Raw genomic sequence first — 13,646 nt, 5'->3', positions numbered from 1 at the left:
AGTTTGAGAAGGATTGGTGTTACTTCTTTAAGTGTTTGGCAAAAATCACCAGTGTAGCCATCTGGTCCTGGGCTTTTCTTCATTGGGAGATTTTTGACAACTGTTCAATCTCCTTATTAGTGTATCTATCTATCCATCTATAGAGAGAGAGAAAGAGAGAAAGAACAAATGTTTTATTAATTATGAAAAAGGTGAGAACACTACAGGTACAGGCATTTAAAGACATAAGAGGCTATTTGAGCCACTACAGCCAATAAATTTGAATATTTAGATAAAATGGACAACTGCCTGGAGAAGCAAAACCTTAGAAAATCTTCACAAAAAGGGAAGCCTGGCTGGCTTAGTCAGTAGAGCATAGACCTTGGGGTCATGAGTTCAAGCCCCACATTGGGCGTAGAGCTTACTTAAAAAAAAATAAAGAAAAAAAATCTTCATAAAAAGAAATAGAAAATGAAAATAATTTTGTGTCTGTTAAAAAAACTGAATACATAATTTAAAATCTTCCTATAAAGACCCATTTGGTTTGGTAATCTGTGAATTCTACCAAATACTTAAAGAAGACATATGTCAATCCTACACAAACCCTTCTATATAGGAAGAAAAACAGTCCTAAACTTTTTAAATTAGCCTTTATACTAAAACGTCTCAAAAACATTATAAGAAAAAAATCGCTGGCCAATTTCATAAATAAACATATATGCAAAATTGTACTAATATGTTAGTATACTGAATCCAGAAATATATAGAAGGAGCTATTTATCACAACCAAGTTTGGTTTATTCCAGAAATGTAAGGTTAGTGTAACATTCAAAAATGTATCAATATATTTCACTATATTTTCAGAATAAATGAAAAACATCATATAATCATTTTTTCAGAAACCCTTAGTTTTTCAATTGTTGTTCAATGAACTCAGACATAGTACCATTTCTATAGCTATTACTGAAGTTTCAGAGCTTCATGTAAGCACTATAATAAAAATATGTCAACTCTTGAAGGCATTCTTCTTCAAGAAAACTTGCTAACAGCAGGGCCCTTTGAATCACATCCTGTAGATCAATCTGACATTACTATTTCAGCTGTCCCTCTTGAGATCTCTCTGAAGCTACAAAGAAAAGGAAACAATAATTCTTTTATGGCTATCATAATTACTGAAATGGAATCACATGGTGTTTCTGCATGCACTTTTGCAAAAGTGTGCTTCTTTGCTTGTTAAAACGTTGTTAGAAAAGGAGTGAAAATTTTGTGTGTCAGAGTCAAGTGGAATTCAAAGATGACATTTTCCTGCTTTTATTCTTGTCTGTAGCAGGCACTTGAGGTGGAGAGAGGCAACCTTATCCCAAATAAAATCTTTTTATTGAATGACCACTCACTTGCAGACTACTTTTATTTGTTATTCAAATACAATTTAAAAGTTATGATAATACTATAAGCACACCAAAAACTATTTTCTAGTTTCTAAATTTAGCTGCATATTCTCTTCTCTGATTAAATTGCTTGATATTCTACATTATTAAATGCAACTTCATGATGTGGGTAATGTAAAGTTGGTGTGTTTAAAAAAAGCATTAATATTAATGCTAACATCTATTATACTAATGATGTTCCTATACTTTTATACCCATAAAAATGAAGAAAACTCCTTATAATTCTGTGATGTACCTTCTGTTAGTAATCAATGACTTACAATGAGGTCATTATCCATTTTCTACCTTTTTATTGAGATAAATAAAACAGCCAAAAATCTTGGCCATTTATATAATATAATAATGTCACTTGTTTAACTTTCCTGAGACCTGAATTTCTCATTTGTGAAATTGTTGCAAGAATACTTATCTTGTAGAAATTATGTGAGAATTGCAAGAGAGAACATGAAGTTTGTCTGGGTGGTGCCTAGTATTTAACATGCTCAATCAAATTTTAATTTCCTTGACTTCTTTCTTGTACCAGGCAATTTCATTTCTGTGTCCCACTCAAAGATCCAGAAGAAAGAGTTCCTTAATCATTCTTTCCTAATTGGACCAGGGATATATCCTTAATTAACATAAACAAATTTAGGTTGGGACAAGCCAATTATCTTTTCTCAATAAATAAACTCTGTAGTAAATACTGGGGCCAACTGGTAGTTTCCTGAATTACAAGATTATGTCAACTTGATTTGGGGGTCTCCCACATTAGGTGTTAAATAAATGAGGCAGTGGAGAAAGCAAACAGATGATTTAAGGGGGAGTATGTAAGAGTATGAGAGGGACTGCATAGTTTCCAATGTACAAAGCTAGCACCCTTGTTTCCTAATATTTCTGATCTCATATTTAAGTTTCATTATGCCATGTTCTAAGAGTCTACTCTTTATTTTATATCACTTTTGAAGCATACATTTTTTTTACTTGTGTGTGTTAAATGTGTTCTAATATTTTACTTGTGTGTGTTAAATGTGTTCTAGTATTACCAATCAAATGAGTTTGAGTTATTAACTACTCCAGTGCTTCTAAAATTTTGTTATTTAGAGCAGCTTTTGTTATTTTTCAAGATATTAAGTTACATCATGATTTTTATTAGTATTTATTTCTAAGTCGACTATAAAATTGGTTTGCTGATATTACATAGTATGTTTTGAAACTGACATATTTACCCCAAAAATATTAGTGGATTCATCATATATTCCAATATTGAAGAAGAAAGAGACTATGAAGATTACATAAGGCTAAGGAGGAAAAATGATCAAAAAGTTTGTCCAATAATTGAATGAGTTGTGCATGAAACACCATGATCCCAAATTTTAGTACATATTAATATTTATGAATATATTATTTAGGATGTTTTGACACAAATATAAAAACAGGCCTAATTAAAAGAATAAAGTTATTTATTATGTAAAAAGAAACAAACTATCCAATGATGTCAGTGAAGAACTCTTTCTGACTTTTCACTCAGCTGTCCTCAATATGTTGGCTATAGTCCTTAGTCGTCTTTTCATGCAACCAAAATGGCGGTGCAGGCTCTGTGATCCAACACAACTTTGTCCAAAACATAAAAGGCAGTTGTCCACCCCCAGATTGTTTTAAATCCTGGAATTTAGATTTCTCCAGAAGTCCCCTAGCACACTTCCTGTTAAATCCCATTGGACTTAAATTTCTGATGTGCTCTATTGTCCAAAAAGAATTTTGAATAATTCCTCTTTATTCTCAAATGTGCTCCTGTTTAGATGATAAATTATAATTAAGTTTGGTCACATGCCTATGCCTTAGGAGCATGAGATCCTGAATGAAAAAGCAAATAATCCAGTGTTTTTAGCCTCTCATAGAAAGTGATTTTGACAAGGGATAATGTAATGGCTTTGGGGTAGGCAACCAATAATGTCTCTCACATGTTAAGTACTGAACCATTTCCAGTTTCTGATTATGAAGTTAGATATTGTACAAATTAGATTAATTTATGCTAAAATTCTCTGTGATAAGGTGTCTGTGAATGTGAATTTAGGAAAAAGTACAAATGAGTCAATTTTATTGTTAGGGGAATTTCAATTTGGTCTTCATATCAAATACTGATAAAGATTAGCAACTTTTCCACTTTTTGCTTATTTTTTATTACTTTTGACGGTATTCAAAATATTTTCTTTGCTTTTCCCCTAGAATTAGACCCAGTGACCAAGCAACTTATGCTCCATACAGCTAAACCAACTTTTGGCCATCTGACAGATGTAAGTAAAATGTCCAAGTTATAATAAATATCACTATTCATGGTAATTAAATGCAAACATCCATTATATTTTAATGTTTAAATAGCCTTGCTACTAAAATGACTGGAATATTATCCACTCCCTAGAAAATAATGGAGTAAGATATTTTCACCTACTTATGCGTTTTAATGTGGGGTTATTGTAATATTTTTGACAATGTGGAGATTTATAATAGACTACACAAATTTTCATAGCCTGTGTCAACAAAGGTATACCATATAATCATCCTTACATAAAGGAGATTCCCCTAAGGGGTGCCTGGGTGTCAGAGTCGGTTGAGCCTCTGACTTTTGATTTTGGATCAGGTCATGATCTCAGGGTCCTGAGATCGAACCTCATGTGGGGCTATGTGCTCACTTCAGAGTCTGCTTAATACTCTCTCTCCAGACTATGGACTCTGAGAAACAAACTGAGGGTTTTGGGGGTGGGGATGGGTTAGCCTGGTGATGGGTATTAAGGAGGGCACATATTGCATGGAGCACTGGATGTTATACGCAAACAATGAATCATGGAACACTACATCAAAAACTAATGTTGGAATGTATGGTGATTAACATAACATCATAAAATAAAATTTAAAAAAAGACTCTCTCTCCCTCTCCTTCTTCCCTCCCTCCCCCTGGCTCTCTCTCTCTCTCTCTCTCTCTAAAATAAATAAATAAAATCTTTTAAAAAAAGAGTTTCACCTATGTTTTCTTCTAGGAGGTTTACAATTTCAGATCCTACATTTAAGTCTGTAATGAATTTTGAGTTGATTTTTGTGTATAATGTAAGATAAGGGTCCAGTTTCATTCTTTTACGCACCTACAATATGTGACAACATGGATGAACCTGGAGGATCTTATGCTAAATGAAATAAATCAGTCACAGAAGGACAAATATTCCATGATTCCACTTACATGAGATATCTAAATTAGAGCAAAGAATAGAATGAGAGAGAAATGGATAGTTGCTGATCAATGTATAAATTAAATCAGTAATCAATAAAAGCAATAATATAATCAATAAAATTTCATCTATGCGAGATGAATGTGTTCTAGAGAGCTACTGTACAACATTTTGCCTACAGATAACAATACTGTATTGTTAATTAAAAATCTGTTAAGAGGATAAACCTCATGCTAAATGTTTTTAGCACAATAAAATAATTTTTATAATTTCACATTTTTAAGAGCAATACATTTAAATTGATATTTCAAAAGCTGTGCATAAATTTTTTAGTTTTAGCATGTCCTTTTTATGTGACTAAAGTATTACTTGTAGTTGTAATAAATACACATTATGCCAATCTCTATGAAACTTATATTTACAATATGCTATAGAATGCATACAGGACCATTATAAATTAGATCACATTAGAATAGTTATTTCATGTTAGAATACTTGATAACTTATACAAGAAATGTGAAGAAACCCTTGAACACTTTATGATAATAATGAAGAATATGGAGAAAGTTTATATCAATAACATTCCAGAGAGGTCTGGAGAAAGCCAGATGTCCTGATGGTATTATTCTACATGAAGGGAAGGTAGAACCCAAGTCCACATGTCTGGAGACGGTGTTTGTAAAAGGTGGCAGACTATGATGTGTCATATGAGAAAAAGGTAGAGAATTCAAAGGGAAAGGAAACAGGTTGGCTGTTTAACCAAATACGGTCTTTGAGGACCAGAAATCCCTAAAAGGAATTTTTAAAGACTAACTTGTTTATAGTGTGGTGCTCAGTGCTAACCTTGCCCTCTGTCTCCCCACAAAATCATTAGTGAAATCTACATGACTCATTCTGATGCTTTCAATGTTTTCTTTTTTTTTATTTAAATTTTTTTATTGTTATGTTAATCCCCATACATTACATCATTAGTTTTAGATATAGTGTTCCATGATTCATTGTTTGTGCATAACACCCAGTGCTCCATGCAGAATGTGCCCTCCTCAATACCCATCACCAGGCTAACCCATCCTCCCAACCCCCTCCCCTCTAGAACCCTCAGTTTGTTTTTCAGAGTCCATTGTCTCTCATGGTTCTTCTCCCCCTCCGATTTCCCCCCCTTCATTCTTCCCCTCCTGCTACATTCTTCTTCTTCTTTTTTTCTTTCTTAACATATATTGCATTATTTGTTTCAGAGGTACAGATCTGAGATTCAACAGTCTTGCTCAATGTTTTCTTATGGCTGAATTTGGACATATGTTGAGTCTTCCTTTAATGTGTGGTGAAGTCTCCCAATGAGGACAACATCTGGGTTGTATTTTGAGAACTTAACTGGGATTTGTGATTAAGGTGCAGCTCTCAGCTGTATTTTGGATTAAATTATCATGATGAAAGTGAGACAAGAGTGTTTCCTCACTGTGGTTGGCAAATGACACAAACCATGATGATAGTTGACATATGATGTCATAGAAGAGGAACATTATGAGATGAACATTTGCAAAGTTTAATACTGAAGATTAAAATAAAGTGCTAAATTCATGTACCATTTCATGTATTGAGTGAGAGAATCAATAAATGATATTCTAAAGTCTTAGGCTAGTAATGGATATGTAATTGAGCTACAAAAGTTAACCAAGTTCTTAAGATAGCAAAACCTTTCCAGGATTGTAATAAGATGTCCATGGCTGATGTTGCCTGGAGAGGTAGAATTTCTTGGAAAAAGTACTCTATTGGGTGATTTGGTCATCAATTGAGTATTAGAATGATTTGTTGAGGTTAAAAGCAACCAGAAAAATAGAGAAATGTATGGGGAATGTAATGCCAGTGACATAAGAAAAATATTTTGATTTGTGGTTAGAATATGCCACTGAAATGCTCAGGAGTAGGAGGTATAAAGTAGAGAAATGAAAAAGATTACAAAATCATTTTCAAGACTAGTCCTAGGAATTCCATAAGGTGGACATGTCTCTGTTTTGGGGGCAATATGTTATAAAGTGGAAAGTAGCCAGGATTAAGATGACAAAGATTCTCATCATAAGTCAAAAAGACAGGTAATAAGAGACTTCTACATATATTTTAGAACTCCAGAGACTTTGTGATAAGATGATGTGGAGAAAATGTTAGAATTACCCAGAGATAGTTACTTCAAGAGCTATTTATAAATAAGCCCTTCTGGAAAGACCTTGAATTCATTAAAACCCCAAATTTTCCTCCCTCCTATTGGTCTCTTAGTAAAGCTAATTCAAGAGGAAGAAGATTAGAGGTAATAATGCCCACCCTTAGTAGATAAAATGGAATCGCTGTCTTGAAACTTCAGTTGTCAGTTCAGAGTGGGCCATTTGCAGATTACTAACATGTGGCTCAGCTGCCTGAGGTCATATGTGCTAGAGAACAGGAAAAAATTGGCCTCCAGAACTTGCCCTTGGCACTGAAATTACCCACTAATTTAATTCTGGTCTGATGGTTGTCCTACATAGAGCTGATATGACCAAAAGAGACATGAAGAAGCAGATTTGGAAATAAAAACAGAGGACTTTCCAAGACTCTAGGAAGTAGAAACACTTAACCACTCATTTTAGGTTGTTTTAAGGGTACAAATTATATGCTTGTCATAGAGAAGTTAACTTTGAAAGTAAGGCAGAGATACCAGTATTAGAAGCTAAAGTGGAAAAAAGGCCCACATAAAGATGTTTCTGGCAGGTGGGCTCTGACTCTTAGGATGAAATGTGGTTAGTAGGTGAGGACTGAACTTCTGAGTTCCCCTCTGTGTTTCCCCTTTTGTAGCACTAATTGCATATTCCCTGAACTTAAGATATATCTACTGACTTCTGCTGACTCAAGTATAACTTTGCCTGACTCTACTGAGAGGGACAAGTCCAGAATTAAGAGAAGAGACTCTCGGGCGCCTGGGTGGCTCAGTTGGTTAAGCAACTGCCTTCGGCTCAGGTCATGATCCTGGAGTCCCGGGATGGAGTCCCGCATCGGGCTCCCTGCTCAGCGAGGAGCCTGCTTCTCCCTCTGACCCTCCCCCCTCTCATGTACTCTCTCTCATTCTCGCTCTGCTGGAGTGGGGGGTGGGGTGGGAGGGATGGGGTGACTGGGTGATGGACACTGGGGAGGGTATGTGCTCTGGTAAGCGCTGTGAATTGTGCAAGACTGTTGAATCTCAGATCTGTACCTCTGAAACAAATAATGCAAGATATGTTAAGAAAGAAAAAAAAGAAGAAGAATGTAGCAGGAGGGGAAGAATGAAGGGGGGGAAATCGGAGGGGGAGAAGAACCATGAGAGACGATGGACTCTGAAAAACAAACTGAGGGTTCTAGAGGGGTGGGGGGTGGGAGGATGGGTTAGCCTGGTGATGGGTATTGAGGAGGGCACGTTCTGCATGGAGCACTGGGTGTTATGCACAAACAATGAATCATGGAACACTATATCTAAAACTAATGATGTAAGGTATGGGGATTAACATAACAATAAAAAAATTAAAAAAAAAAGAGTTAAAAAAAAAAAAAAAGAGAAGAGACTCTCTTGAAAGATAAGTCATCAGACCAGATCAGAAACACTACTCAGAAGAGAACATTGAGAAGGCTCCTTTATTCCTTAGGAGAGGAGTTTAAGCCAGTACTCAGTGGAGCCTTGGGGATCACAAGTAAATTCTGGTGTTCTTGAGATTTTTTTGAGGGGGATACAGAAGTTTTTTGTGGGAAATATATAAATGAGAAAAAGGATTTTATTCACGGGGTTAGTGGATATAGGAAGTGCTGGAAAGGGCTGGCTAACTGGCAGGAACAGCCACCTGCATGAGCAAAGATATAATCTACGCATTCTGGGGATCTGAACATAATGGGGAATGTAATATATCAGAGAAACAGGCATTTAAAAGACAGCAGAAAGAGCGAAATGGAGTAAGGAGAAAATCCTAGGTTGGAATTGTGGCCAGAGAGAGACTTAGAAGAAAATAAACATTTCTAACTAAACTTTAAGTTGTTTGCTGTGGCAGGTTTAAAAGTAAAAGTTCTGTTTTCCTTTAGAATCTCCAATTGCTCACTAATGATTTTTATGTGATTTTTTTTTTTTTTAATGTTCAGTAGAAAAAAGTACCAAATCCAGCTTCAGGTTTAGAGACAGGGGCAAGAAGAGATGCTGCATACAAAGCCAGCCACATGTATTAAACTATGCAGCACAAGAAAAATAAAACTTTATTCTCCAATGTGTTAATAATCATGCAAGTGCTCACTTTTAATTCTATATTTGTCACTATGTTGTTTTCTGACAATTCTAAATCTACTTCAAATTTGGCCTCCTTCAAGACCATCTATTAGTGAAATCTACATGACTCGCTCTGATGCTTTCAATGTTTTCTTATGGTTGAATTTGGACACATGTTGAGTCTTCCTTTAAGACTAATGTGCGGTGGGGATGGAAGTCCCCCAAAGGGCACAACATCTGGATTTGATTTTGAGAACTCAACTGGGATTTGTGATTAAGGTGTAGCTTTCAGCTGCATTTTGAATTAAGTCATTATGATGAAAGTGAGAAAAGAGTGTTTGTACAAGCTAGTATTATTTTAACTAATTCCAGCAAAATCAAAATTAAAAGAACCGAATATATATCTGAATAAAACACCTGTATCTTTTATGCACCTTATTCGTGCTGATCAGCATTTTTTTTCACAGACCTACAAGTTTATAAAAATGAGGAGTTTCAGACACAGCTCATTTGTGCCTGTATAATTACTGGATGTTTAAACAAAGCCAAATTCTTACGGCCATAAAGAGCCAACATTGAAATTTAGCTTCGATTTCACTCCTCACTCATCTGCTCAAACTGTTTAATTCTCCTGTGTTTACTTTTAAAAACACCATTGTTTTGGAGCCACTGACTGGGTGGCTCAGTCAGTTAAGTGTGTGACTATTGATTTCGGCTCAGGTCATGATCTCAAGGTCCTGGGATTGAGCTCTGATTTAGGCTCCCTGCTCAGTGGGGAGTCTGCTTGTCTCCCTCTCCCTCGGCCCCTCTCCCCTCTGCAACTCTCTCTTTCACACACACTCTAAAATAAATAAATCTTTAAAAGAAACAAAAAAAACTATTGTTTTACCTTTCACAGTTAATCTACAACAAATCTGGAAATGACTTTTGTGTATGGTATAAATTTAAGGTCAAGCGTTTGTTTTGTTTTTGTTTTTGTTTTTTACATATGTCTAATTTTCCCTGCTTTATGTATTGAAAAGACCGTCCTTTACTCATTGAACCACATTGCCATCATTGTTATAAATCAGGTGATTATATATGTATGAGCCTCTTTATATAGTCTCTGTTATGTAATAGAGGTACATTTTCCCCCCACACCAATGCCAAAATAACTTAATTTTTGAGGATTATATATAAATTCTGACTTTTTTCGTAGAATAAATCCTCCTTTCTTGTTCTTCTTCATGATTGCCTTGCCAATTCTCTCCCTCTTTGAATTTCCATTTAAACTTATCAATATACACAAAGTAACCTGCTGGGATTTTAAGGTTTTCTATTTGTCTTTGCTTTTCAGTAGTTTTATTTTGATATGCCAGCTTTTGGTTTTGGTTTTATTTATATTTATTATGTTTAGGTTTTAGAGCTTTTTGAATCTACTGGTATATACCTTTCATTAGTTTTGGAAAATTCTCAGCCAGGAATTTTTTCAAACAAAGATCTTGCCCCATTCTTTTCCCTCTCCATCTCAGACTCCATTTAAATATATGTAAGAAATTTGTACTTTGAGTGTCTTGTCTCCTCTATATTTTCTATATTTCTATTTCTTTTTATCTCTGCTTCAGTGTATTTGCATACTTTCAATTATTCTTCCTTCCCAGTTCACTAATCCTATCTTCTACTCTAATTTGCTGTTAAATCTAACTGTTGAGTTCTTAATTTCCAAATCTGGGTATTTATCCAAAGGAAACGAAAAACATTAATTCAAAAAGATATATGCACACCCAAATGTTCACAGCAGCATTATTTACAATAGCCAAGATATGGAAGCAACTTTAGTGTCCGTTGATAGATGAATGGGTAAAGAAATTGTGGTATATATACACAGTAGAATATTATTTAGATCTTAAAAGAAGAATGATATCTTGCCATTTGTGACAAAATAGATGGACCTTGAGGGCATTATGCTAAGTGAAATAAGTCAGTCAGAGAAAGACAAATATTGTATGATCTCTTTTATATGTGGAATCTAAAAAATAGTAATAGTAAATAAAGAAAAAAAGCTCATATAAACTGAAAACAGATTAGTGATTGCCAGAGATGGGGAGTGGGGTGGGAAAATGAATAAACTGTGTTTTTTTAGTTTAAATAAATTGAATAAAAAATATATAGGTTTCAATTATCAGATGATGTCTACATTTTTTCTTCCTTTTAACCCACTTTTCAGACTTCTTCTTGAACATATTAGTCAGTTGTTTTTTGTTTTTTTTTTTTCCTGTGGTAAGAACACTTAACATGAGATCTACTCTCTTAACAAATTTTTAGGTGCCTACATAATGTTAACTATAGACGCAATGTTGTATACTTGATCCCTAGAGCTTACTCATCTTGTGTAACTGAAATTTGATATCTATTGAACAGCAACTCCTTATTTCCCTCTGCCTCCAGCCCCTGCAAACCACTGTTCTACTCTCTGTTTCTATGAGTTCCACTGTTTAGACACCTCATATAAGTGGAATCATGCAGCATTTGTCCTTCTATGACTGGCTTATTTCACTTCACATAATATCCTACAGTTCATCTATGTTGTTGCATATGGCAGAATTTCCTTTTTTTAAGGTGGAATAATACTCCATTGTATGCATATACCATATTTCTTTATCTAAATCATGATGGGCATTTAGGTTGTATCCATATCTGACTATTGTGAATAATGTGTCAATGAGCATGGAACTGAATATATCACTTTGAGATCTTGATTTCAATTCTTTTGAATATATACCCATTAGTGGCATTGATGGATCATATGGTAGTTCTATTTTAATTTTTGAGGAATCTCCATACTATTTTCCATAGTGGTTGCACCATTTTAGATTCCCATCAACAGTATACAAGGGTGCCAATTTCTCCATATTCTTACCAACAGTTGTGTTTTATTTTTTAATAACAGCCATCATAACAAGTATGAGGTGATATCTTATTGTAGTTTTGATTTGCATTTCCCTGATGATTAGTGATGTTGAGAACCTTTTCATACATGTGTTGGCCATTTGTATGTCTTCTTTGGAGAAATGTCTATTCAGGTTGTTTGCCCATTTTTATATCAGTTTATTTGTATTTTTTTATTGAATTGAAGGAGCTCCTACTATATTTTAGATATTAACCACTATCAAATATATGGTTTGCCAATACTGTCTCTCATTTCATAGGTCACCTGTTCATTTTCTTGTTTTTGTTTTTTGTTTTTGTTTTTGTTTTTGTTTTTGTTTTTGTTTTTTTTGCTATGCAGGAGCTTTTGGTGTGTTGTGGTCCCACTTCTCTATTTCTTGCCTTTATTGCTTGTGCTTTGGGTGTCATTTTCAAGATATCATTGCACAGACTAAAGTCATGAAGCTTTTCTCCTATATTTTCTTCCAGGAGTTTTATAGTTTCAGTCCTTAACTTTTAACTCTTTAATTCATTTTGAGTTGATTTTTATGTATAGTGTCAGATAAGTATCCAATTTCATCCTATTGCATGTGTATATCCAGTTTTCCCAACACCATTTGTTGAAGAGATGATCCTTTTTCCCCATTGTACATTCTTGGCGTTCTTGTTGAAAATCAGTTGATGGTGTATGTGTGGGTTTATTTGGGGGCTCTTTATTCTGTTCCATTGGCTTATATGTCTGTTTTTATATGAGTGAGATAGTGTTTTAATTGCTGTAGCTTTGTAATTTGAAATCAAGAAGTATGATGCCTCCAGCTTTGCTTTTCTCTCTCAAGATTGCTTTGGCTATTTGGGGTCTTTGTGGTTTCATAGGAGTTTTAAGATTGTCTTTTCTATTTCTCTAAAAAAATACCATTGGGGTTTTTATAGGGATTGCACTGAGTCTGTAGAACACTTTGAGTAGTATGGATATTTTAATAATATTAATTGTTCCAGTTCATGAATATAGGTTCTTTCTGTTTATTACTGACTTCTTTAATTTCTTTTATCACCATTTTATAGTTTTCAGTGTACAAGTTTTTTATCTCCTTGGTCTGACGCTATTGTAAACAGGATTATTTGCTTAACTTCCTTTTTGGGTGGCTCATTGTTAGCATATAGAAATGCAGCTGATGCTGATTTTGTGTCCTGCAACTTTATTTCTTTTTTTGAGAGAGAAATGGAGAGAACAAGTACGGGGAGGGGCAGAGAGAGAGGGAGAAAATCTTAAGCAGACTCTGTGCTGAGCACAAAGTCCAACACAGGGCTCAGTCTCAAGACCCCAAGATCATGACCCAAGCAGAAATCAAGAGTCCAATACTTAACTGACTGAGCCACCCAGGCATTCCTGTATCCTGTAACTTTAAAGCCAGACAAAGACACTACAAGATAAGAAAACCATAGCCTAATATCATTTGAGAACATAGAATCACAAATCTTCAACAAAATACTAGCAAACCAATTCAATAGCACATTAAAAGAATCACACATCATGAGCAAGTGGGATTTGTCCCTGAACAAGAATGGTTCAACATAAACAAATCAATTAATGTGGTATGCCACATTTATAGAATGACAGAGATAAAAGTCACATGATCATATCAATATATGCATAAAAAACATTTGACAAAATTAATTACCCTTTCATGGTAAAAACTGTCATCAAATTGGGTATGGTAAGAAGGTACCTCAACATAGTAAAGACCATACATACTTAACAAGCCCACAGCTAATATACTCAGTGTTAACCAAGTTTTTCCTCTAAGATCAGGACCAAGGCAAGGATGACCACCACACCACTTCTATTCAGCACAGTACTGGAAA

The 13,646-nt window shown here is 34.7% G+C and overlaps 1 protein-coding gene across 1 annotated transcript in view; it reads left to right on the top strand.

The window, feature by feature from the left end:
- Positions 1-13,646, top strand: part of CNBD1 (cyclic nucleotide binding domain containing 1) — a 519,466-nt gene that overhangs the window by 390,986 nt on the left and 114,834 nt on the right. The window contains exon 11 of the mRNA XM_078071672.1: positions 3,633-3,700. Coding sequence (XP_077927798.1) covers positions 3,633-3,700 — 68 coding nt within the window. The remainder of the gene's footprint in view (positions 1-3,632; positions 3,701-13,646) is intronic.

This window comes from Halichoerus grypus, chromosome 5 (genome assembly GCF_964656455.1).
Source record: "Halichoerus grypus chromosome 5, mHalGry1.hap1.1, whole genome shotgun sequence".
NCBI classification, from domain to species: domain Eukaryota; kingdom Metazoa; phylum Chordata; class Mammalia; order Carnivora; family Phocidae; genus Halichoerus; species Halichoerus grypus.
The sequence above is the reverse complement of the archived record's forward strand: the minus strand, read 5'-3'. Positions and strand labels throughout refer to the sequence as shown.